Below are 27,781 nucleotides of genomic sequence, written 5' to 3' on the forward strand. Positions count from 1 at the left end.
CATGTACAGGTTCAAAGACTGATCAGAGTCATCCAGCAAAATGATAGCTAGTCAATCAAAAGTTTGTTATGTCAATTGTACTGGAGCCCCAACGTGGGATTTCAACATAGATAATGGCCCATTTGAAGAACTAAGAAGGAATGACTCCTTTTGCATAGGAACCAACACCACAGACCACGATATGCCAGAAAGAAAGAGTAAGAAACCAAAATGTTTGGACGTTGTAGAATGCAAACTTATGCACTGTGCTAAATTAAAAAGCCATCCAGGACAACATCGTCCCTTGACAATGATAATTTTCAGTAAGTTCTATCCAGATTATTGCTATTTTATTTGCTATTATTCTTTTGTTCTATAGGTATTATTATACTTTTAATAAATACAGCATTACTTTTACATTTATATACTTTGTCTTTATATCTTTAGTAGTTGAAGTAAATATTGGGACAGCTGGTGTGGGAAGATTCCTGGTTTTTGGGTTGAGAAGTTGCACTTGAAAAGAAGAACAAGTGCAGCAAAAGGAAGAACCTGTTTGCTGGTAAGTGATATATAACAAAATGGATGAGACACCCATGTTTTTAGTGCTGGTCACAGTGAGTCCCAATGTGGAGTGCTGAGAAGAGACAGGCTCAATTGAAGCATCACTCTTATGTACTTGTGTGGAAGGAATCCCATGTGGGATATTCTAGAATGACTAGCAGTTGGGCATCTCTCATGCAAAGTTGTGTAAAATGAATCTCCGAGTGTGTGTATGTTAATCTTGAGGTGTGAGACACAAACCTAATAATGAACTTAGTCTTGCCTGGTTCACAATAATAAACAAGGGAAAACCAAAGCTCAATATGGATGCATCCACGCTACTACACTTTCATTTTTAAACTAAAATGACACCTGTCCATACTAGTGTTTTTACATCATTCACGAAATTATCTCTGTCTACAGTGAAATGACAGAAAATCCACATGAAGTAGACGTTCATTTACAATGAATGCATTGGTGGAAACATTCTTGGAAGGGTGTTAACACCACTGAACACAAGATTTATCGCAAAACTGTAGAGACTGGTAAATTATTAGACTTTTGCTAATGTATGCAGCACTCAAACTGCACAAAATACACTTTAGATGTATACAAGTAAGCAATAAAACAAATAGCAGGTATAAAGGAGTTGCCATGTTGAAATATGGTTTTCCTTCCATGAAGGTTGACTAATCATGGAATGAAATAATGTAATGAGCAGGGTCCAATTAGATAAATGATACATAATAAGCACAAACTAATCAGAGTATGATTAGAGTCTGCATTTTTAAAAATCTGCATTTTCAAAAATAGGTGTTTCCACCTGTCCATGTTATAATGTTGAGGTTGCATTTTGAGAAATTTATGGCTCTGGAGAGCATTTTCAAAAATCTCCATTTTCAGGGGTTAAAAATACCAGAGTAGTGTGGATGAAAGGTGAAAACAGAGACTAAAGTAAGTGTTTTTAAACAAAAACGTAGTAGTGTTAAAGGGGACTTAGGGGGACAGGACATAAAAATGGGTATATTCCTCTGATTTGCTGTGTGCTATAGCAATTCTTATTTTAGTGTAGGTTCATGTGACTTTTGGAACCATTTGATCAGTAAAATGGAAAGCAAATCAAAGAAATAATATAAAATCTAACAATAATAAGATGCATTGCCTACCTTTACTTGTTGTTTCTTCTGCTTTAAAACTGACCAACAGCTTGAAGCTACAGCCTGTCACAAAAAATAAATAAATGTTACCTACATACTGTTTAAAGTCTAGTTCTAATAATCTTATTATAAATGGAACCTCCCAGAAAGGCTAGATTTCACTGGTTTGCCACTGAGTAATGTTTTATATATTGTTACATATCAGAAATAAGAAAAACTCCTGAAACAGATTAACCAGTACACTATATCTCTAATTCAAACAAAATGTTGAGATTATGCTATAACATTTTCTTAACATTTACAAATATGGTATCTACTCGTCAAAATTCTAAATTTACGTCATCCAGCTCAGGGCTGTGAGGAGCAAGCAAAAACAGGAATAAGACAAAAACCAACTCTAAACAGAGCAATACTGCTAGGCATCCCCAAGGCTCATGTGGAGTTGCCAGTCAAAGTAACCTGCACATCCATGAGATTCAGGAAGAAATCCAAATAAACTGGAGAGGAAAATCTGTGCAGGCTTGAGATTATTCACAGCACCTCAGTGTATCCTCAGATTTTGAAATGTCAGCTAGTCAGTCATTTTCTAACCCGCTTAGTGCTGAACTGGGTCGTGGGGGATGCTGGAGCCTACACAAGTTAATAAGGCAAGAACAAACACAGGACATGGTGCCAGTCCATCGCTGGGCGAACACACGCATACATCAACCACACACTACGGCCAAATTAGTATCACCAATCCACCTAACCTGCATGTCTTTGGATTATGTGAGGAAGCCAAATCAGACACAGAGATAACATGCAAACTCAACACAGGGACCTGAGATGCGAACCCTGTTCTCTTTACTTTGTAGCAGTAGCACTACCACTGTGCCACCATACTGCCCATTTTGAAACATAAAAGGTGAAATAGAACACAATAGAAACATAATAAACCAAAATATACAGTGCTTTACAAATGCTTACCATTTCCATGACCAGTTCTCTAATTATTCTATGTAAAAAAATCCTACACTGAAATTTAGTTCTCTGTGACAATTTTATTTCAAAGCACGGACACAAAAAATGTTTTTTTTTTTATTAACGTGACATTACTTTATGTTAGAAAAAAGGAAATGTGCTTTCTGTATGAGTATTCAATCCCTGTATCTGTACAGTATTTGAAATAGGTTTTTTAGAATTATATAACAGTAACATACATTACTAGACAGGGAACAAACACCAAGGTGCTTGGAAGGCTGCTTGACAATGGAACTTTGCAAGATCATTAAGTACATCAAGTCTGTTGCTGTTCCAGTTTGGATTGAAAAGAATGCTGGGTGGTATGACCAAAATTCTATATCACAGTATTTTTCCAAAATTATACCGGCTTCACAGTATTCAACGGTATTTTTTTTCCCATGCATGAGTGGATTTTAACCACATTTTCCACTGCAATTACAGCAGTAGACTGGGTAAGAGTAACCTATTCCACTGTCATGAGAATTGTACATTGTACAAGAAATCATTTTAATGTGCACACAAGTATTAATACAGGTTTGCATGGCCCCATAAAGTGACAGTTTTCAAGGGGGTGGCACTAATGAATAGAAGGAATCACACTGCATGACAGATGCAGTCAAAATATAGAACCTTTCTATTGAACAAATTTTGCATACAACTTAAACTATAATTTTGACAACATATTTTCAACCATCCAAAGAGGCATTTAGACTTAATAAAATATCCAGAGGTGCTTGTCAAAAGTTGCATTGCACTGAACATGTCTTAGAAAAGGAATAAATAGTAATTATCTTTTGTAAACCAACTACACTTTCTGTTAATGCTAACAATCTCTGTCCACTGATACGTTAGCTATATGGATTGTAATGGTGTTGGTTATCTTGATCCACCGCTTGCTTTTTTTTTCGTAGGCAGTACCTCTAGCAAATGTGTCTACAAGTGACGTCTGACTCATGTGTCCTCTAGCTTTTTCAGTTTTACCTGAGGATGTTTAGGGTGGTACTCCAAAGCATGTTTGCGGCTAAGGTGGTGCAAAAAATTGCTTGTGTTGCCGCCTCCGGTTACAACTTTAGCTTGACAATATTTGCAAGTAAATAGTTGTTTGGTCCAAATCTGACTGTATAAAACCAATGTATCTCTATAAAACAGACACGTGTCATCATGTTCAACTTTATTGCCTGCTACAGTTTCGGAATGTTCTCTGTCCATTTTCACCGCTCAGTACATCTACTAATGCATGTACTCCGTTCCATGCGTGTTTAGCGGTGTAGCAGTAAAAAAGGTCCCCCCTTAACACAGTTTCCCACTGCGCCACGTTCCGAACGTTGTTTAGGCTATTTAAACCGGTGTTGCGGTATAAGAAAAATCCATATCATAACAAAAATAAAAAACAGTTTTCGATATGAACCGGTATACCTCCCAGCACTACTTGAAAACAAATCTGCATTGCACATTGAGAAGAAGCAGAAGCTGTCTGAACTGCCAAAGGAGTTGCGACATGGCAGGCTGCTGGGAAAGTGGCAAGTATGTAGGGCAGCTTGAATGCAGATCCTCCTGTAACCTGCATGCCTCCATGACAACACTTTTTTGGTCATTCTGTTCTAATACTATTTTTTGTTATTCTTTAAGAAAACATGCAGATGAAAACAATAAATCCACTATAACTGCACAAGTATTTGTTGAATATGGCTATAAATTAACAACACATTTCGTGGACTACCAATCTGTCAAAATGCTATACAATTTCACCATTTGTGCCATCAGTGTGAACTCGATAATACCTGCATACTGATGTATTTTTTCAAATGAAACCCATCACAAACTTTGGCAATGAATCTATAAAATAATGTGCAAGCAATTATACATGGTTCATGTCTGATGTTACATTCAGCTATAATTTCTTCAGACAAGTTTGTAAAGAGAAATTTTTTAAATTTTTAAGCTCAAAAACAGCACGCAAGAATGTACAGCCACAACACTGAAATTTTAGCTTTTGGAATCTACATATCAATGATTCAAAAAATTTTCCAAATAAGGCCTGAAAAAACTAAACCCCCCCCAACCCCCCACCAAAACAATGGCCAAGTATTCTGAAGGATACTGGAGCAGAAGCACTTCTGTTTCACACAAACTCCCAGAAAAACTTCTAAAAGAATAAAAGCAAATTGTATATTTTTCCAAGTCTCTTTTAATATTAAAATTAATGCAATACCAATTGAAGTTTTATTTATGGAACAACACTGTGAATGTACAGTGTGTGTGTGATATGTATATATGCACACACACATACACACACATTTCTGTTTATGTAAATAACCCTGAAATTTTTGCTTCCTTTTTTAAATAACATGAAATTGTGTTGTATTGACTGCAATAATAATTTTCAAGATTAGAAACTGAGACATTAATTGGCGAGTGACTAGAGTAAGCAATGTACATAAACTTTCAACTTTATTGCTTCGTATGTGATAACATTAACTTTTTTTTTTTTTTTTACTAAGCTGCCAAGTTGACTTTGTGATGTTGGTTTAGGCCTATTGACTATAAATTGAACAACAAAGAAAAAACAAAAACACTGCACACTTCTCACTATGTATTCAAACCTAACATTTTTACTTCCTTTGTGAAATATTTTACATTTACTGACATTAAACTTCATCTGCCACAAATCTGTCCAAGTCCCTCTGTAATGATTTAATGGATTCCAGATTATGTGCCAACCCACCTATCTTGGTATCATCTGCAAACATAACCAGCTTGTTACTTACATTCCTATCCAAATCATTTACACAGTATATACTAAAAATAGCAGTGGCCCGAGCACTGACCCCCCATGGAAAACCACTCTTAATTAACATCAGCCAATTCTGATAAGGTGCCTTGTGCCATCACCCTCTGCTTCCTGTGTCTGAACCAATTCTGCACCCACCTAAAAACATCACCCTGAACTCCCATTTCTTTTAGTTTGATTCCCAGCCTCTCATGTGGCACCTTATCAAATGCTTTCTGAAAGTCCAGATAAATATCATCATTAGATCCAATTTGATTATACAGTTTTGTTGCTTCCTCATAGAATTTCAGCATGCTAATAAAACATGACCTCCCTCTTCTGAACCCATGGTAACTGTTCAGAAAAATCCCTGTACATGCTTAATAATTCTTCTTCTTTTCACTGGTCCCGTTAGGGGTCACCACAGCGGATCATCTTTTTCCAAATCCTCCTGTTCTCTGCATCTTGCTCTGTTACACCCACCACCTGCATGCAGACATGGAAGACATTCACCATATCCATAAACCTCATCTTAGGCCTTCCTCTTTTTCTCTTACCTGGTAGTTCCATCCTTATCCCAATATATCCAGCATCTCACCTCTGCACATGTCCAAACCAACGCAATCTTGCCTCTCTGACTTCATCTCCAAACCGTCCAACCTGAGCTGAACCTCTAATGTAGTCTTTTATTATCCTGTCCTTCCTCATCACACCAAATGCAGATCTTAGCATCTTTAACTCTGCCACCTCCAGCTCTGTCTTCTGCTTTTTGGTAAGTGCCACCATATAATATAGCTGCTCTCACTACCATTTTGTAGACCTTACCTTTCACTCTTGCTGGTACCTGTCTGTCACCAATCACTCCTGACACTCTTCTCCACCCACTCTACACTTCTTTCTTCACCTATCTTCCACACTCCCCATTACTCTGTACTGTTGATCCCAAGTATTTAAACTCATCCACCTTCACCAATTCTACTCCCTGCATCCTCACCACTCCTCTGACTTCCCTCTCATTTACACACATATTTTCTGTCTTGTTCCTACTGTCCTTCCTCTCCTCTCTAGAGTATATCTCCACTTATCCAGGGTCTCCTTAACCTGCTCACTACTCTCGCTAAAGATTACAAAGTCATCAGCAAACATCATAGTCCACGGGGACTCCTGTCTAATCTAGTTTGCCAACCTGTCCGTCACCATTGCAAATAAGAAAGGGCTCAGAGCTGATCCCTGATGTAATCCCACCTCCACCTTGAATGCATCCATCACTCCTACAGCAGTCCTCACCACTGTCACACTTAACTCGTCCATATCCTGTACAACTGTTACATACTTTTCTACCCTGTCATATGCTTTTCTTCAGGTCCACAAAGACACAATGCAACTCCTTCTGGCCTTCTCTATACTTCTCCATCAACACCCTCAGAATAAACATTGCATCTGTGGTGCTCTTTCCTGACATGAAAAAATACTGCTGCTCACTAATCATCACCTCAATTATAACCTAGCTTCCACTACTCTTTGCCATAACTTCATGCAGTGGCTCATCGATTTTATCCCTCTATAGTTACTACAGCTCTCTACAAACCCCTTTATTCTTGTAAATCAGTACCAGTACACTTCTTCTCCAAACATTTGCATTAAACAATTTGGTTAAAAACTCCACTGCCATCTCTCCTAAACACCTCCATGCTTCCACAGGTAACTCATCTGGACCAACAGCCTTTCCATTCTTCATCCTCTTTACAGCTATCCTTACTTCCTCCTTGCTAATCCATTGTACTTCCTGATTCACTATCTTCACATCATCCAACCTTTTCTTTCTCATTCTCTTCATTCATCTGCCTCTCAAAGTACTCTATCTGCTCAACACCCTCTCCTTGCTTGCAAGTATGTTTCTATCTTCTACCTTTATCACCCTAACCTGCTGCACATCTTTCCTAGCTTGGTCCCTCTGTCTAGCCAATTGGTACAGGTCCTTTTCTCCCTCCTTAGTGTCCAACCATTCATGCAGCTCATCATGCACCTTTTTATTAGCCTTCACCTTACATCTTATCTCCTTGTACTCTTGTCTACTTTCTGCATCTCTCTGATTATCCCACTTCTTCTTCGGCTACCTCTTCCTCTGGGTATTCTCTGGTACCTCCCCATTTCACTACCAGGTCTCCTTTTCCTCCTTCCTCTTTCCAGATGTCACGCCAAGCGCTCTTCTTACTGTCACCATTTCTACTTCTGCTGCAGTTGCCCAGCTGTCTGGTAAATCTTCACTGCCACCCAGTGCCTGTTTTGCCTCTTCCCTGAACTCAACATTGCAGTCTTCCTTTTTTATCTTCCTCCATTTGATCCTTGGCTCTCCTCCTCTTCTTGCTCTCCAATGTCATCCTACAGACCACCATCCTATGCTGCCTAACTACGCTTTCCCCTGCTACCACTTTGCAGTCTATAATTTCATTTAGACTGATCCATTAGCATAGGGTATAATCTATCTGTGTGCATCTTCCTCCACTCTTGTACGTCACCCTATGTTCCTCCCTCTTCTTAAAATACGTATTCATCCTTTTCCCAAAATTCACTACCATCTGACCTTTTGCATTTCTCTTCTTGACACCATACTTGCCCATCATTTCTTCATCTCCTCTGTTCAACATGTCCAGTGAAATCTGCTCCAATCACCACTCTCTCTCTCTTGTTATACTCTCTACCACTTCATTCAACACACTCAGGAAACCTTCTTTCTCATCAACTGCACACCCAACGTGCAGGGCATATGCACTAACAATATTCTTCATCACACCTTCAACTTCCAGCTTCATAATCATCACTCTGTCTGACACTCTTTTCACCTCCAAAACACTCTTGACATGCTGTTCCTTCAGGATAACCCCTACCCCATTTCTCCTCCCATTCACACCATGATAGGACACCACCTCCGATCCTTTGGCCTTACTTCCCTTCCATTTAGTCTCTTGCACGTACAATATATCACATCAAATCTCTATCACATCAACTAATTATCTCCATGCTCAATTAATTCCTTAATTAACTTGTTTAATATAACCTTCTTTTAATTTTCCTGTAAGACCGCGTTAAGCTTACTGGCCTATAGTAGTTTGGATCTGTTCGGTCACCCTTTATATAGAACGGGACAATTTTTGCCATTTTCCAGTCCTTTGGAATTTCTCCAGTGTGCAGTGACTTCCTAATATGCGTGTCAAGGGTTTTTATGTATGTACTCACTAACCTCCTCAAGAACTTGAGGATAAATATTATCTGGTCCTGGAGGATTTGTTTGATTTCAGCCTATTCAATCTCAACAGTACTTCTCCCTCTACAATTTCCAAATCAATCAGTACATCCTTAGTAGTCCCATTTACAACTGGGAGGTTATCATCTTCCACATTTGTGAAGACCTCAGAAAATGTTCTATTTCACTGTATGCATTTTTTTAATTCCCCTTTACTATTCCTGATGCACTTCACCTCCTCCTTGACTTTTCAGAATGCCTTCTTTTGTTTCAGAATGCAATACTTGTTGCTTCCGTTCTAGTACAGTTCATTATACTGTATATAATTTAAACCAGTCAGTGACTTTCAAAAATTCAAAATGACAATATAAGGTTTCACTGTTGGTGCTGTATGCAAAGTGTTTATTTTACTTTTACAGTTGTTTTGGTTTGGGACTCCATCTTCTGTGAGTTTTGTGTGTGATCAATTAAAACAAGTGTAAATGTAGAAATAGGTAAACAATAAATGATTCATCCGTTTTTATGAGGAGACATTTAGGACTTAATTCATTTTTAACAATACTTGCACTCTGTACAGAAAAGCATATACCATAAATTGACATTTGGTTTTATACGACATACACACATACATTTAATAGAGAGCATTTAATGGCCTAAAATTTATTTTATTTGCCAAAAAAAATCCACATTGATGTGATTTTTTGTGTACTGTACTTTATTGCTTAGGTATAGTACATTATTGTAGCTACATACTTTTTTCTGAAAAACTATTTTTTTAAGATTTTTTTTTTGAAAAAGAATGTTTGAATATGAATGAAATAAACATGTAAATGTTATATTGTCAGGATTCTCCCTTGCATTTGGTCACAACAAAAAGATGTAATTTTGCATTTAAACTCTTCACAAGTATACGGCTATAGTATCTGTACACATTTAGTATAACAGGAAACACTTCTCTATCACAAAATGTTCTTTAGTCAGTTGTCCCAATTCTTGGTTACTTAATATGTGCAGATAAAACATTTAATGTCATATTTGTCATCAGACATTATAGGATAAATTTGGCATTTTTCAAGTCATTGTTATTTCTATATCTTGGTAAGTAGTATGTTACTTTTTCACATAAAATAGTCTTCTAAAGCATACTGATAAATTTAAAAATATACCTTCCATATTCTTGCAGCTTACAATAGGGCTTAAGGGTACCCAAGTCTATAGGTGAATAAAACCCCTTAAAACTTAGCAAATATGTCCCCTTCGACAATTCACTTTAGAAAGCAATTTTATGTGGCAAATTAATATATACTATGATTGAGAAGAAATAAGTTTGACCTGAAAAATACCAAACTTATCCTTTGAATTATATATGTACAGAAATAGTTATATTCCATATATTTGCCTCACAATGTATTCACCGTTTTACTTTAAATCCAGCAGAAATAGCAAATTTTACATTACTGTCTTATTATTAGATAAAATGTAATAAACTTTATTAATCCCATGGAAAAATGCAAATGCATACTGGTGCTGAGGTGTCACCCATCGCATGGCATACAGAAACAGAAACACAATAAAATAAAGATACAGACTCACAGGACAGATAATACAGCCAATCAATCAATTAATCAATTGATAAATAAATAAACAGTACAATGGGTGGAAGCATTGAATTGCCTGATAGCAGTAGGCAGAAAAGACCCCAGAGGTACTTCTTAGCACACTGTGGCGGATTGAGCATGTGACTAAAAGTGCTGAAAGAAAGTGCTTCCTGGAGGGGATGGAGGGAAGTTTTTGAAGATCGTCCTGTTTTCCACAACAGCTTCCAGTGTGTTATAATAAAAATGTCTTCAGTATGGAACATACAAATCATCTTTCCCCAACTGGACAATATTTGGATCACAAACAAACATAATCCTACTGTAGTGTTATAAGTAACAAGTTCAGGAAAGGATTGAATTCTGTTTTGTTAGGTTTTGTCTTTTTTTGTTCTTGCTTGCTTTCTGATGCTTTTTTTTTCTAGTTTGACTATATATATATATATATATATATATATATATATATATATATATATATATATATATATATATATATATATATATGAAGTTGACTATTTTTAGTAAAGTTTATTGTGTAAGTGGTAAACAATATATCACATATTAATACTGGATATGAAAAGCAGTTTATTGTAAAAACACTACCAGTAAACATGTACTTACATATCCATGTTAGAAAATGAATTCTGCCTTAACATTAAGGTAAACTGGCACAAATACATTTCTGGTAAATTACTTATTTTAGTTTCTCAAAATAAACAAAAAGTTAATTTAACATTTTCACACCGAACAGATAGTACTTAAACGGCACACCCCACACCTTCTTTACTTCTTAAAGGAAAAAGCACAAATTACTTACAGTTTCTTTAAATGAACTGTTTAGCCATCGATTGTTGACTACATTCTGTATAGAAATAGGTGGATTTTCCAAATCTTCAAATGAATCCATTAGAATGAAGTCAAGGACAATGTCATAAAAATTCAAGTGCCTTACCTGTCAAAGGTACATAGTATGAATATTTATTATAAACCTATCCATTATGTTCTCAAGACAACAAAGTCAAAGCTACAATAAAAATAATTACATACTTGTGTAGAATGATAATAATAGCCAAAAAAAAACAAAAAAAAACTTACCCCTCTAGCAGCAAGTTCAGCTTTAGTGTTCTCCCAGTGGTCTGTCTGATCTAAAAACAGCATCATTTCCTCATAAAGCTCCTCAAACCTCTTTGGGTTCTAAAGTAATAAAACTAATTTTTACTGTATATCTACACAATGTATATTATCAAGTGATGTACTATATAAAATCGAGTGGTTTGGACTATCAATACTTTCCTCAGTAAAAATTGGAATTTTGTTTTAGAAAAAGATTGCAGCATATTTAGTTATATAGCTTACCTCTGCACTATAAGGAACATGTGAACTTATTAAGCACAGTGTTGAAATAAACATCATGTATATAAACAAAAAATGCAACTATTTATTGTTTATTCTTTTAATTAAAAATTTAATAAATACATTCCAGTGAATATAATTTAAAAATCACTTGTGTATCAGCAGTTCATCTGAACTAACACAAAGCTGACAAAGCTTACTAAAGAAGTCAATGAATTTCATTAATATACAATAGTTGTGTCAGATTTATAGTAACAATTGTGCCTCTTTACAAAGTCTATGTCAAACTAAATTAAAGGTTTTAAATTCATCAGTTTCCTTTAGTTCATCTCTAATTTGTAGCTGGACATACTATTCAACAAAAGTATGCTTTATCTATTTAAGTTTAATTAATTGCTTATATAAGCCATGCAATTGTCTTTCCAGGCATGTGTATGCTTTTGATTTCTAGGTTAGTAACAGAATATGTTTAAAAAAAAAATCAGGAATACTAACTATTGTTTTCCTATACATTTTGTAAGCACCCATTTGCAAAAGCATTGACTTTTTATATCTTGTTAGTCTAATGGGCTTTGTTGGGACAAATATTTAACATTATTGATAATATTTACAACAATAATTTGTCAAAAAGGAATTTCTGTTGTCGGTTATTTATATGCATTTTCAAATGAACTCCCAACTAAAGGCCTGTGTAGGACTGACCTTTGTAAGCCCAATTTTACCAATTTTTAATAAGCCAATATATTAGAAAGGCACAGCCATTCAGAGCTGCAGAAAAGTAGAAGGATGATAATGCAAGGTGATGAATAAGTTGCAGTGGAAGTCTTCAATGTGAAATAGCATATACACTGAAAGTTAGCATAAAAGTTTTACAAATTATAGTTTTATTTAGAAAATGACAAAAGTAAGCCATGTTATTTAAATCTTATCCTAGAATGTTGATGTTCCATGTTATAATTAAATAGTAAGTCAGTGAGACACTAAATTCATGTTCTGGAATATTAAGTGTCTGAATGCTGAACAAGTACTTCAATGATAAGTTAACTAAGTATAATAAATGACTTTCCCTCCCCACACAAAGAATATTTAAAGCAAAGAAAGGTGTCAAGGGAAATTAAATTTGTGATCTCATTACGCTTTAATAGCTAATATATTTTGCAAAAATATAACCGGGCTTTGACTGTATTGGATTGTAGATGTACTGTATGTGTTGTCTGAAACTTAAGAATCATCATAAAATATGAACAACTAAGAAACGTTACAAATAAAAAACAACTATGTAGTTGTTAGGATGTCATAGTAGGATGTCCTACCTTATGAGTAAGTTAGAATGTTTATACATTTTTATCTATTGACTGTAGCAGGTGTTTATGGGCAATACTCGCAACTTAAACTATTAAAGTACTACATAAAATTAACATACTACAAACTGATGAAGAGATGGAAAACCATGAATACTGGGGTTTCAGCTATAAACTACTTACTTTATAGGTGTACCGCTAGAGTTGAAGTGGGGGTGGGGTATTGGTAGTAAAAACAAGATCAGGAGACAGAAGGGTAAAACATATGGTAAAAGAGCTGCAGAGGTCAAAGCCTACAAGAACAAATGAATCAGAATACCAAAGCCCAATGCCAAAAACAAAATGTACAGTCAAAAACTACACAAAGGCCTAATCCCCTGAAAGATTTTTGTACTAGGTAGCACTGCAGAAAAAAAAATAAATAAATAAAAAGATTGTTAATTGAACCCAAAATCTGGGACAGAAAGCACTTTATATACTGACTGGTACATCATGTATAAACAATGCGTACGCACAAAAATGGTGCATATGCCTGTTTCCACTCACACTTCAACATGTATAAAAACTAAATTTGGCATAAAGCCATGCACATTTTCACAGCAGCCTTACACAGTGCACATGCATGTTTCTGCTGGGTTTTGCAAACGGTCGGCACCCAGCATTAAAGTAGCGCTACTGTTTCTGTGTAGTGTCCATTTCTTTTTTACATTCACATCCATGAAGCAGGTTTTATGAAATACACTGAAATTAATTGCATATTGTTTACAAATTTAATTCAATTGATTATAATCATTCTGTAACAATATAATGGTCCATGGAATGGCCAAACTATTCCAACTACCATAACTGCTTTAGCGTTGTTACAAGACATCCCAAATGGAAGAATAAGAAGACAGTGTGCATTTATATAGATGATAATGACTGGGTTCTAAGTCGATTTCGATTTCCAAGATCTATCCTCTTGGAGCTGTGTACTGAACTGGTGACGGTTTTACAAAGGGAGACTTTGTGGAATTCTGCTGTACCTGCTCCTTTTTAAGTTCTGTCCACCCTTAGATTTTTAGCCACAGGAGCTTTTCAACGTGAACCTGCTGACCGATCGGGTATTGCACAATCATCACTGAGTTGTGCCATTCCAACTGTATAGGATGCTATTATCCACTTGTCTTTCAGATATACTGTATAATATTTCCTTAGACTGTGGATGAACTGGCAAACATTTTACAATTTACAGTAATTTACAGCACTGTTCAGTTTTCCAAATTTAATCAGAGCAGTCAACTGCACGCACATTGCTACTGAAACGGTGCTGGACAAGTTACATCAGCCAGGGATGGATCACCAAAAGAATGAGCTGGCATTGCATCATCTATAGCAGGAGAGCCTATAAAAACAGCGACTCCACACAGTTTCAGGTGCTTTTCCAACTAGTCTGGCAAAATGCAAACAGTCCTTTCAAGGATAGCGAGTCGCCTCAAAGAGGCATGTAAAGAGCATCCTGACTAGAGCTGCTGATTAACTGTACAGACTGTATCTCTGTTGTTAGTCATTAGCACTAAAACATAATTAACATAATAGTTATAATTTGTTACTAACTCTCACCTATTCTGTTTCTCTTCTCGGTACTCAAATGTGGCACTTGGTGCCACAGCCCACCTGCCAAGTTGTTTTGCCTGCCTAAGGTAAAGCCATCCCTGATGGAGGATCGCAGGAATCATGGGGTAGAGGGGTCCTTTCATCAGATTGCTGGCCAAGCAATGTTTCAGCTGTGGAAAGGCCAAATGGGGGAGGTAGCTTGATGGTTGAGGTCTCCAGGACTCTAAACAAATCCAAATCATATTACGTGATATCATCTACTGTTAAATTCTGGTCCGTACTTGTAAAATTTTTTATCTTTATACTGTATTGAGGATTTGTTCTGTGTATTGTATTGTATTGACCCCCTTCTTTTTGACACCCACTGCACACCCAACCTACCTGGAAAGGGGTCTCTTTTTGAACTGCCTTTCTCAAGGTTTCTTCCATTTTTTCCCCTACAAGGGTTTTTTGGGAGTTTTTCCTTGTCTTCTTAGAGAGTCAAGGCTGGGGGGGCTGTCAAGAGGTAGAGCCTGTTAAAGCCCGTTGCGGCACTTTTTGTATGATTTTGGGCAATACAAAAATAAATTGTATTGTATTGTATTGTATTGTATTGTAAAGAGCAGAGAATCTATCCATTGTGGTGCTTGGCGATGCTGCTACACTATAAAGGCTCCTTCAGAGAATGAATTTGCTTATGTAAACAGAAAACATTTCTACTCTACTAACGAGCTGTTCTATAGTCCATCAAAAGTGTGTTGCATTATGCAAGCATATAGTGTGCTGCAAAATGTGGCACATGATTGTGGCTTGCCCTGAAGAGATACAGTATGATGAACCTGACCCTGATTCACCAAATGGTCATCCAAATCGGACAGCATTACTTCTTTTGAATGTAATTAACAGAATGTAAAAACAGGTAATCAGATGCAGAATTTATTTTTTAACCAATTCATTTAATTTATGGTCAATATCACATAGTATAGCAGCCATTATATTCCTTAGTTCATTGGCCACATCTCTTTCAGCATCCATTATTGCATTTTGTGACTCCAGAATAGCATCCATCGGCCAGATGGTCGCCCAGCGGTTTCCAAGGCAGAGGTGTGTGCGCAGCCAGCTCCCAAAGATATGCAGGGCACAGCAGCACCATCACCACCTGGAGTTGCATCCCCAGTACGGGGGTCAGCTTTTGTAATATTGTCTGAAACACAATAAACAGACAGTGGGCTGCGACTCATCTTTTCACATCAACTTTGATATCTGACCACTTCTTTTTTTTATTTTGGGCGCTGTGCAACTTTCTGAACTTGAACTTTCGAGTGTCTTTGCCACGCTGTATTACTCCATCAATTTCCTTTTGTTGCTTATACCACTACTTAAGCCAACAAATAGTACATTTTTCCTTCACATTCTCTGAAAACCTTTTCTCCATGTCCTTTTGCCATTGTCATTTAACAAAATACTGAACGGAAGGGGCTATTTATGAATATTTGCATGTTCAAATATGTGAAATGTTTGGAGGGTGGGGATGTAGGTGCATGCATGTGCGTTAAAATTCCCGTTGATTGGAATTTATATAGGGAAAGTGCGTGGAACTATTCTTATGCACATCTTTATGCATCTGAATTTTTTTGTATGTATGCACATTTCCAGTTTTATAAACTGTACACTGTATTTTAGTGCAAATTCTACAAATGGCATTATACATGATATCTTGTCAACTTCATTTTTGTTATATGAGAGAAACAGATCACCATTGCCTACAACAATATGGCCACTGTCATGAAAAAACATTCAAAATGATTGTGCTTGTAATGTGGAAATACAAAACAATAAAACTTCACAAACACAAGGATAATGAAAAATAAATGCCAAACGAGTAAAAAAAACCTACATATTTAAGATCCAAAAGCCCTAAATCATGAAGACAGCAACCTAGAAATTGTCCTAATTTGTTAGTTAACAGTCTGTGGTACTGTTTTGTGGCAATTAAATGCCTACATACAGTACTTTATTTGCTGAAAGGACCACATGATTCCTTACATAGTGTAGTGTATGTTCACAGTGTGCTAAATAAGATCACATGAAAACTTCTTTTGATAGTAGCATGCTAACCCCAGTAAACTACATAAAACTCTATTTACCGAACATTTTCAAAATATTGTTAAGGTTTTCCTTACGGGCAGTATCCCACAGTCCTGAAATCAGTCAGCTCTCTTTCTCTAGAGTGGTTACATTCTTTTTATAATACAGACACTAAAACTGCAAACGATGTCCCAGATGATGCCTATTGAGTGAAATGGTCAGTTTAACTTCCCTTGACTTGTACTCCACACTGTGTTCTATCTATATAACTTAACATCCTATTAGCCTTGTTTATTATCTCTGTACAGATCTGGGCAGTGATATATCCATTACAACATAACAGTAATATTTCAGGCCCCACCATTTAGTAATAATTTTAATATTTTACTTACTATTTATGTATTTCTATTAAAATGAATTTGCCTGGGGGTGTTGGGGTGGGGGGAGAGGGAAAGAGAGCTATGCTATTTCTTATTTATCCTTTCTACCCAATAAACATTAATGCAAACACAACAATAGGCTTCACAGCCATAACACCTGGCAATAATATGAAATCTAGGTCAAAGCTATCATATGTAAAAATGAACTACCTTAATTTAAGACTACAAAATGTCAACAAAAGTTCAGAAGCAAAGTTTTTATGACCAAACAGTGCACTTTGTGAGCTGAAATGTCAAAGATTGCAAACATGAATTAAAGAGAAAAAAATTCACTCACTTAACAGGTTAAATGCCAAAATAGTATATTTACAGGAGATTTGCTACCGAGATCCTGCCCCAAGTGGAGGAGTTCAAGTATCTCGGGGTCTTGTTCACGAGTGAGGGAAGAATGGAGCGTGAGATCGACAGGCGGATCGGTGCGGCATCCGCAGTAATGCGGGTGTTGCATCGGTCTGTCGTGGTGAAAAAGGAGCTGAGCTGCAAGGCAAAGCTCTCAATTTACCAGTCGATTTATGTTCCTACCCTCACCTATGGTCATGAGCTATGGGTAGTGACCGAAAGAATGAGATCGCGAATACAAGCGGCTTGAAATGAGTTTCCTCCGCAGGGTGTCTGGCTTTCCCTTAAAGATAGGGTGAGAAGCTCAGTCATCCGGGAGGGGCTCAGAGTAGAGCCGTTGCTCCTCCGCATCGAGAGGAGTCAGATGAGGTGGCTCGGGCATCTGATCAGGATGCCTCCTGGACGCGTCCCTGGTGAGGTGTTCCGGGCACGTCTAACCGGGAGGAGGCCCCGGGGAAGACCCAGGACACGCTGGAGGGACTATGTCTCTCGACTGGCCTGGGAACGCCTTGGGATTCTCCCGGAAGAGCTAGAAGAAGTGGCCGGGGAGAGGGAAGTCTGGGCATCTCTGCTCAAGCTGCTGCCCCCCGACCCGACCTCGGATAAGCGGGAGACAATGGATGGATGGATGGAGATTTGCATAAGTAAGGACCAGTTTCAGTTGCAAAATTGGACTGGCCAAATTTTTCACTCCGGCTATACAAAGAAAACTGGGGGGATGGGATCTTAATACACAGAACTATCCTAGTTGCAGCATCAGACATAATATGTGATCCTGAATGGCGATATGTCATGTGGATGGGCAATTTATTTAATATTAAAGTGACTCTGATAAATATTTGTGCACCTAATATGGATGATAGAGGTTTTATCCAAAATGTGTTTGCATCTATTCCTAATGTGTTTTCAGCTATAGCGGCAGTAACGTTGAATATTGCAAAAATAATTACATAGTTTGTAATGGATGAGAACTTATCAGACCCATGGAGGTTTTTATATGCCAACCTTAGTGCATATTTCTTATTCTCACAAGTACATTGTTTTTACTAAAGAATTGATTATTTCTTCATGGACCATCATTTTTTGTCCATTATCAAACTGTTTAAGTATTACGCTATTATTATCTTTGACCACTCCCTTCTGATCATGGAGCTTAACTTACTACGTCCTACAAAGTCATCTCGTAACTGGTATCTTAACCCCCTCTTTCTTTAGCTGATGAACACTGTACAGAATTCATATCCAAGCAAATTGATTATTTTCTGAAGATAAGCACATCCCCAGAGGTCTCTGCAAGAATACTCTAGGAAACTCTGAAGGCATTTTTTAAGAGGACAGATTATTTCATATCTTTCTCACAAAAATAAAACCAAGAAGGTGTCTTGAGTTAATTAGCAAAATTACTAGAATAGATCTACAGTATAATATGCCAGGTCTCCAAAGGTGGAACTTTATAGCAAAAAACTACTTAATAAACGGAACAGCTCATGTTTAAACTGCAACATCATTATTATGAGCACGGACGGAAGGCCAATAAAATTTCAGTTAAACAAATCTCTAAGCAGGAAATCCGCAATGCCAAAACCGCAATTACCAACACAGATGGAGATAAAAATCATAGACCATAAAAATATAACCCACACATCTATAGTGTAATATAAGTTCTTATATTCTACTAAGTCTAAAGAAGAAAAGACACAACCTAATGAGTTCCTTGTGTGGAATATGACCCGGACACAGACAGGCAGACACTTTTAAATCACCCCACACACATTCATTGAGGCGTACCATATTTACAAAGTCACTCACAAGCCCCAATACCCCACAGTCCAGGCCAATCAATAATGCCTTCTCTCTCTCTGTGTCTTCAGACCGCCTCCTTCTCTCCTCCTGAAAACTTGTCCACTCTTCCACCCAACTCAAGTCCATCTCTGAAGGGAGGTGGCCCCTTTAAATAAGCACCCGGATGTGCTCCAGGTGTGTTCCCGGCAATCTCCCACCGACATGCCCCAGTGTGGCGGAAGTGCCGGCTGTCTCCCCGGAAGCACTCCGGGTGTCCCTGTTCCTCTTCCCCCCTAGCACTTCCTGGTGTGGCGGAAGTGCTGGGGTCCAGGGTCCTCCAGGCATGGGGACGCCCCCTGGCGGTGACCATGGGCCCCTACAGGGTTGAGCTTCCAAGCCCTGTACCCGTCGCCCCCCTCGTGGTCTGGAGGAGGCATGAGCCCTCCTCCAATGTTCTCGGGCGTCCCGGCTGGGTACCACCCCCATCCGGGTACTACACTGGTCTCATTACAGATATAACAGCTAGATACTCTTAGTGCTGTGGAACTGGATAAACCTCTGACACTTAAAGAATTTCTAGACACTAGAAATTAATTTCAAAGTGGGAAAGCAGCTAACCCTGATGGCTAACTCAGTGGAATTTTATAAAAAATTTCAAATAAGTTAGCTCCACTATTATTAGCAACATTTACAGAAGATAAAGATAATATAATTCTACCTGAAACTTTTCACCAAACAATTTCAGTCTTTCTTATGAAAAATAAGGACTTACTACAATGTGCATCATACAGACCAATCTTACTCCTGAATAATGACGTTAAGATACTCTCCAAATTTCTAGCTAGAAGAATTGAGAAAGTGCCCCTTCTGTAATATCACAAGACTAAACCAGATTTATAAAAGGCAGATTAGCTTCTAATCTTCTACATATGTTTAATATAATATATTCACTCCTTAAATCTAACACCCCAGAGATCTTATTGTCCTTGGATTCAGAAAAAGCATTTACCATGGTGTCAGCAGTCCTAAAAACACTAGCAAATTTTCAAAAGATATCTAGACTCAAAATTAATTTGAATAAAAATGTACTTTTTCCAGTGAACTCTCTAGCACACAATACTAGACTGGACACCTTCCCATTTATCCTAGCAGATCAGTTTAAATATCTATGAGTGAATATCACAAGTAAATAGAAAGCTCTTTTTCAACAAAATTTTGCCGTCTGCATGGAAAAAATTAAACAAGATGTGAATAGATAGTCCACCCTCCCTTTCGCATTAGCAGGTAGAATCAACACTATCAACAAGAACATCCTTCCCAAGCTTCTTTTTCTATTTCAAACCATCCTCATATACATTAACAAATCTTTTTGTTTTAAGAAATTAGATTCAATCATAACTTTGTTTAGTTGGAATTCTAAACATCCACACATCCAAAGGGCAATTCTACAATGACCTAAAGCAGAAGGGGGCACGACACTGCCTAACTTTCAATTTAATTACTGGGCAACAAATATATAGACCATAATGATCTGGACATTGACACAAATCGATGAATATACACAAGTCTGGTCTGCAACAGAATTAAAATCTTGCAGTAATTCTTTATATTCCTTGCTCTGTGCCCCAGTTAACACAAATTATCGTCAATACATTAATAATCCAATTGCCCTTCATTCTCTTAGAATATGGAATGAAAGCAGGAAGCACTTCAAGACAGAGAAGCTCTTGTCTGTTGCACATCTACATGACAACCACTCTTTTCTACCTTCTCAAACACACAGTACTTAATGCATGGGAAATGCCTGGGATTAAAACATTTAGAGACTTGTATATTGATAATGTTTTTGAATCCTACAAGCAAATTAAGCTTCAAATTTATCTTCTCATCAACACAATGTTTCCACTATTTTCCAGCTAGAAACCAGAAGAAATGTTTCATCAGTCTTGAAGAACCAGAAAGCATCTCCACAATTTATAAAAACATTTTAAAGTCCCTTCCTTTCAGAGATCCCAGGGCACAATAGAGAAAGGATCTTTCACTTAACATTTCAGAAAAGGAGTCGAAGGCAGCCATGCCCAGAATACAGTCTAGCTCCATATGCGCAAATCATTCAGTGATTCAACTTGAAATCTTCTATCGAGCACATTTCTCTTAATTTACAACTATCTAAATTGTTTCCAGGGCAAGATTCAATCTGTGAACATTGCAATCTAGCTACAGCCTCACTGGGCAATATGTTTTGGTTGCACACCCAATCAATATCATTTTGGACAAAAATCTTTCAATGCCTATCAGATAGCCTTGTTGTCACAATCACTCCTAACCCATTAACATCTGTGTTTGGTGCACTCCCAGATTGGCTTAAAATGGAGAAGGACAAACAAATCGTAATTGCCTTTACCTCGCTACTAGCACATAGACTTATTTTGCTCAACTGGAAGACTACCAACCCACCATCTTTAAGTCAGTGGGTAACTGATGCCCTATACTATCTGAAATTGGAAGAAAATAAAAAAACTCTCACTCATAGGATCTGTTCAGAATGTTTCTAAAATATGGCAGGATATAATCAATAACATTTTAAAATAAGCTTCTATATAGGAGAAAAGGATATTTTTTCTTCCTTGCTGCTTCAAAGATTTGCTTTGTTGGCTGGCTCTCCTCTCTTTCCTTTGGGGGTAGGGGTTGACTTTTGGTTTTGTTAAGTTTGATTTGATTGTATGGATTGTTATTTGACTTTAATTTAAATTATTAAAATGAAAAAAAATAATTTTCACATATCTATCTAAGATGGATAAGTTAAAAATACAATTGAGTAACTAATATAAGTTATAACTTTTGGGTAAGTTATATTTACATTCAACTGGAATATCAAAAACTATATACTGTAGTTTACATTAAACAGACTTCTTAAAAACAAACATCTATAAATCTTTACATCTTATCATGATGCATGTGTCTGCTACTTTAGTACATTTTTAGAACTACTGTAACATTTTCTAAGTCCAAATTATTTAAAAAAGCTGCACATTTTACAACAAGAAGTTATAGTCCAAAAAATATTCTGATTAAATGAATAAGATTTAAAAATTACAGTATTAGTGAGACTAAAAATTGAAGATACCTTTCGTGCTTTCAGAATAATGGAAGACAAAATATTTTTTCCTGCTTCAGCCAAAAATTTCTGAGTTGTAGTTTCTGACAGAATAACCTGAATATAAAAAAGGCACTTAATATTGTGCTAAGCAAACACATATGCTTGTAATATTCAAAAAAAAAAATATTTTGACAGTTTAGTCATTCATCATTTCAGATGCACTTCTAAAACCACTTAGTCTTCATGCATAAAAATAACATGACAGAGCACATATTTTCAGTTTCTCTTAGGTTAAAACACATTTAGAAATGATCACCATTTCTATTTAATCTAAAACAAATTTCAAGACTGGTACAACAGGATGACAAATTTTCAAAAGACTGCCATTTATTTGGTCACAATAGTTTATAATGTTTAAATTCAAATACCCCATATTTCTGGCATCACTCAATCTTCTAACTTATGTCTAAAATAAAAAAGATCATTCAAAGAGTGAATCTGCCTACAAAATATGCTTTTCATCATGATTTAGATTTGTGATAAAAGAAAGAATACCTGGCAAGCCTGTCGCACACAATGCAGTTTGGCAAGAAAATCAGAATCTCCCAGACATTCTAGCATTTCTGTTCTGGAAGATAATATTGTGAACAGAAGTTTGTGAAAGATTAAAATTAATGGAATAACATAGACAACTAACATAAAAAGAGTATATTTACAAAGTATTTGATAAAAAGGAACGAAATGACACGTGCCAAATGCATACCTCAGTATTCTGCAGGTAATCCTCCCTTCTTCTGCTAGATGTAAAGCTTCCTCATACAATGGAAAGTGACAGAGGTTACCCAAAGCATATGCACTGCGAAGTTCTCTATGCTCTGAAAGCTAAGGACATAATAATAATAATAATAAAGAAAAACAATTTTGAAGGACACCTTGTGCTGTAGGCTATATAGATTAAATTGATATCGAAACACATGAAACATTATAAGAAATATGCAAATTATCCTGAGATAAGTACAACAAAAAGATTCAGGAATCCTGTGTTACAAATAAGGAAACATGTACTTTTAAAACAGAATGGTAATTCAGTGATTTTTAAACAAGCATCTTGTGAGAGTCAGCCAGTCATTTTGATATCTAAGAGTCCGAGTCCGATATAATACTGGTTGTTGGTCCTATTTCTTGCAGTTTATTTTATATAGAAAAAAGGTAGTCTGGTATTATTTAGCCTGTGCCTCTCACTCTTTAAAAAAAGAATGCACTGTTATCTGCATTTCTGCCTGCTATCACACTCGAGAATTAAACTAGTGCTATTATTGGCAACAGAAGTGATTAGGGCCAAGCATTATGTAAACTGTACCGACTGTAAGTAGAAATATTAAAACCATCTGAATTAACAACAGAAAGTAAAGGGAATAGAGAAGAATCAACTGAGGAAGATGTAATAATAAAGTATCTATCTATCTATCTATCTAATGTTTATTATTTGAATCAACTGAATTACTATAATTCATTACCAAGTTTATAATCTAAACTTTCAGCATACATTGTACAGAATTTCAATCAGAGTTAAAAATTAAAATTACACTTCATCTAACATCTACATACAACAGTCAATTTGTTCAAAACAATACTTAATGATTTTTAAGATAAAGTTATTAGGAATTTTCTGGCTTACACGACATTAAAGAATTCTACTGTAGTAGCACTGTCAGAAACAAAATTGAAATGAATTGCTAATTATTCACATTTTAATGGACATAAAAGGCATAAACAGCATTTAAAAAGTAGTAACAACTTCAAACTTTTAACAATTTGTAACAGGATAACATATTTTAAACTCGGGGGAAGGAGAAAGATTTGACTGGGCACTTCCAAACTCTAAACATTTGTATCTTGGTCTGAATATGTCCTTTGTGGTTAAGAAAGAAAAGGAAAATTATGAGGTACATCTGATTTTAATGGGTTTAGCATATGTGTACATGCATCATCCTAAAAAATTAAAGCTATGAGCAACAGGACAAGCATAATTTTGCGAGGCCATTGACAATATAAAGGAAGTGGGTTCCTTCCCTAGTGGCAACAATTCATCACACTTCTGCCAATAGATTATCCTGAAAACTAGAAAGTGATTAACCAGAACAGAGTTGCTGTAAAGTATTTACCCACTTCATCAGGCTCGACTTGTCAGTGAGGTGGTATGTCTGACTAGACAGCAAGAAATCTGAAAATAGAGGAGCAGCTGCAAGGCTGTCAGCCAGGGGATAGCAAAAGAAGAGTGCTTCACAGTACAATCAGCTGTTTCATAGTACCAAACAAGTAATCTTATTAACAAATGTTGGCTAAAAAGAACTTCTCAACTTAATTTTTTTTTACAGAATAATATATATGTGGGCATGTAAGTGCTATTTATTGTATTTGGGGGTTTCCAAAGTTATTTTTTTAAAAATGAACATATATTACAACTGAGCTCAAGTTCAGTTCTGAGGGCCCCTTGCAGTTTTAGTTGTTCATTCCAAACTTTTTCTTAATTAAGAAAGTTGTTCTTTCCTAGTTTGCATAATTTGCTGTGTCTATCAGAAATTAGAAACTGGTTATGCTAAATTTTACTAAATGCAGCATGGATTCATTTGTGTTAGATGGGCAATGATTTGCTTTTTAGCATTTTATTCTTTTTAATGTTCTGGATATTTAGTAACAGAACACAAGTGGGTAACAGTGAAGCAACTACTGCCGATTAATATTAAGTGCTGTTTGCACTGCTCTCTTCATCATTAATTTTCAATATTCAGATATGGTTAAGAGAGCATATTACATAGAATTAAAAAGAAATTTCAAGACAGAATCAAACTCTGAATAATGTAAGCTGTATTTTTTAAGTTCTTCTAAATATAAATTTGACACTACTGTACTTTTCTAAAATAAGGGAAGCAAATAAATCCAGCTATTTAAACAATGAGATCAGTTAAAGGTAAAGATGACTTGCTGATTATAAAATTCATTGGAAAAAAAATCTGCAGCCACAAGGAACACCCAGGACAAACCTAAAAAATAATGGTATCTATATAACACATGCACCTGATGAAAGGAAAACATACTGACATTTTTTGAGAAAGACACCTCACATTTTTAAAATTCAAAGAAAATGGAAACTAGAAAAGGTCTGGCAAGATAATAGCAGAAGATGATATTATTCCTGTGGTAGCACTGCTGCCTCATAGTAAGGAGATCATGGGTTCATGCCCAGGTCCTTCAAAGTGTTTTGAGTAGTGAAAAAAGTGGTATATAAATTTAAAAAATTATTATTATCCTTGTTTAAAGTCTAACTTAGGACCTGCCTGTTCCTAAAATTCACAACAGATACAAAATCTTGTACATTAACATTTCAATTTATTCACAAATAGTTCTGTGGTAGAGACATGAAATTTCCAGATATACACAATACAAACTTTATAAAAAAAAAAAAAAAAGAGGGGAAAGTGAAAACATGTTTTGGACAAAGATGGCAAGATCCAACTATGTGTAAAGTGATTAATTGTGATCTAAAAGTTTGTCTAATGCAGAATTAATCTTGTAAATGTCAGTTTAAAAAAAATGTAGAAACTGAAGTTCCTACAAATTACACTTCTGTAGGAACAGTTTGCTACAGAATTAAAATTTTTAAAACCAGAAAAAATATTTGTCCTCACTTATATCAATAATAAATAATTCAGTATACAGTAATCCCTCCTCTATCACGGGGGTTGCGTTCCAGAGCCACTCGCGAAATAAGAAAATCCGCGAAGTAGAAACCATATGTTTATATGGTTATTTTTATATTGTCATGCTTGGGTCACAGATTTGCGCAGAAACACAGGAGGTTGTAGAGAGACAGGAACGTTATTCAAACACTGCAAACAAACATTTGTCTCTTTTTCAAAAGTTTAAACTGTGCTCCATGACAAGACAGAGATGACAGTTCTGTCTCACAAGTAAAAGAATGCAAACATATCTTCCTCTTCAAAGGAGTGCCAAATCAATAGGGCTGTTTGGCTTTTAAGTATGCGAAGCACCGCGGCACAAAGCTGTTGAAGGCGGCAGCTCACACCCCCTCCGTCAGGAGCAGAGAGAGAGAGAGAGAGAGAGAGAGAGAGAGAGAGAGAGAGAGAGAGAGAGAGAGAGAGAGAGAGAGAGAGAGAGAGAGAGAGAGAGAGAGAGAGAGAGAGAGAGAGAGAGAGAGAGAGAGAGAGAGAGAGAGAGAGAGAGAGAGAGAGAGTTTGTTTTTCAGTCAAAAATCAATACGTGCCCTTCGAGCTTTTAAGTATGCGAAGCACCGTGCAGCATGTCGTTTCAGGAAGCAGCTGCACAAAAGATAGCAACATGAAGATAATCTTTCAGCATTTTTAGACGAGCGTCCGTATCGTCTAGGTGTGCGAACAGCCCCCCTGCTCAATCCCCATATGTCAGGATCAGAGAAAGTCAGAGCAAGAGAGAGAGAAGAGTAAGCAATCTAGCTTCTCAGCCATCTGCCAATAGCGTCCCTTGTATGAAATCAACTGGGCAAACCAACTGAGGAAGCATGTACCAGAAATTAAAAGACCCATTGTCCGCAGAAATCCGCGAACCAGCAAAAAATCCGCGATATATATTTAAATATGCTTACATATAAAATCCGCGATGGAGTGAAGCCGCGAAAGGCGAAGCGCAATATAGCGAGGGATCACTGTATATACACACACATCTGTGGTTATTAGAATATTTGATTTTACTATAACAAACCACTGTAACAATAAAATGCATTCAGTTTTAAAAGATACTAGAAAACATTACTTGAAACAATAACCAACAAATACAATATTTTTACTTTGGTTTTCAGGTAAAAATGAATGCCATTATGAGTTTCTAAACTGCATTTTACCTTTTTTGGGCTTGAAGGTACAAGGTATATGAGCCATATATTTTTTTTCTCTCTATACCCACAGTGCATTATAGAAAAATGTGATGCTTTTGGCTCCTGTAGCATCTTTGGCTGAAAGCAGAATAATCCATCATAAATCAATCCCATGGGCCAGAGTGCTTTGTTAAAACATTCCAGAGAATAGTCAAAATATTAAACTGCAGAAGTCTCTCAAACTTCTTTGTTGCTACTATGTACAGAGACATGAATAGATTATACCCAAGCCAAGGAAAAAATGTAAATGAAAGACTAATGCAATATTGCAATATAATTAACCCAACATACAGGTATTTGATTTGTGAGAAATACCATGCAGACATAGAGAGAACATATATAATCCATATAAGGAGTGACCAACACAGATAGGCTGAACAAATTATTTCATGTTGTAAAAGCAAGAACAAGTATCTTTTTTCTTGTGAGCACTAACTTCTATGATATCAGAATATCTGCAGTAATGAAGCTATTTTTTAACCACTGAAAACCATTGTGGCATTGGGACAGAAGCTCCCATTGCAATGATACACTTCAAACAAATTGTTCTAAACAATCGTGGTCTAGCAACAAATGCAGAGATAAA

General features: G+C 36.4%; 1 protein-coding gene across 4 annotated transcripts in view; it reads right to left on the bottom strand.

Annotated features, from left to right (window-relative positions):
• The window catches only part of miga1 (mitoguardin 1), a 106,020-nt gene that overhangs the window by 9,945 nt on the left and 68,294 nt on the right, over nucleotides 1–27,781 (bottom strand). For all 4 annotated transcript variants that reach the window (XM_051933114.1, XM_051933115.1, XM_028811186.2 and 1 more), the window contains 6 exons: nucleotides 23,029–23,147; nucleotides 22,821–22,893; nucleotides 22,293–22,379; nucleotides 11,383–11,481; nucleotides 11,105–11,239; nucleotides 1,686–1,739 (listed from right to left, as the gene is read on the bottom strand). In XM_051933114.1, coding sequence (XP_051789074.1) covers nucleotides 1,686–1,739; nucleotides 11,105–11,239; nucleotides 11,383–11,481; nucleotides 22,293–22,379; nucleotides 22,821–22,893; nucleotides 23,029–23,147 — 567 coding nt within the window. The remainder of the gene's footprint in view (nucleotides 1–1,685; nucleotides 1,740–11,104; nucleotides 11,240–11,382; nucleotides 11,482–22,292; nucleotides 22,380–22,820; nucleotides 22,894–23,028; nucleotides 23,148–27,781) is intronic.

Source organism: Erpetoichthys calabaricus, chromosome 10 (assembly GCF_900747795.2).
Source record: "Erpetoichthys calabaricus chromosome 10, fErpCal1.3, whole genome shotgun sequence".
NCBI classification, from domain to species: Eukaryota; Metazoa; Chordata; class Cladistia; order Polypteriformes; family Polypteridae; genus Erpetoichthys; species Erpetoichthys calabaricus.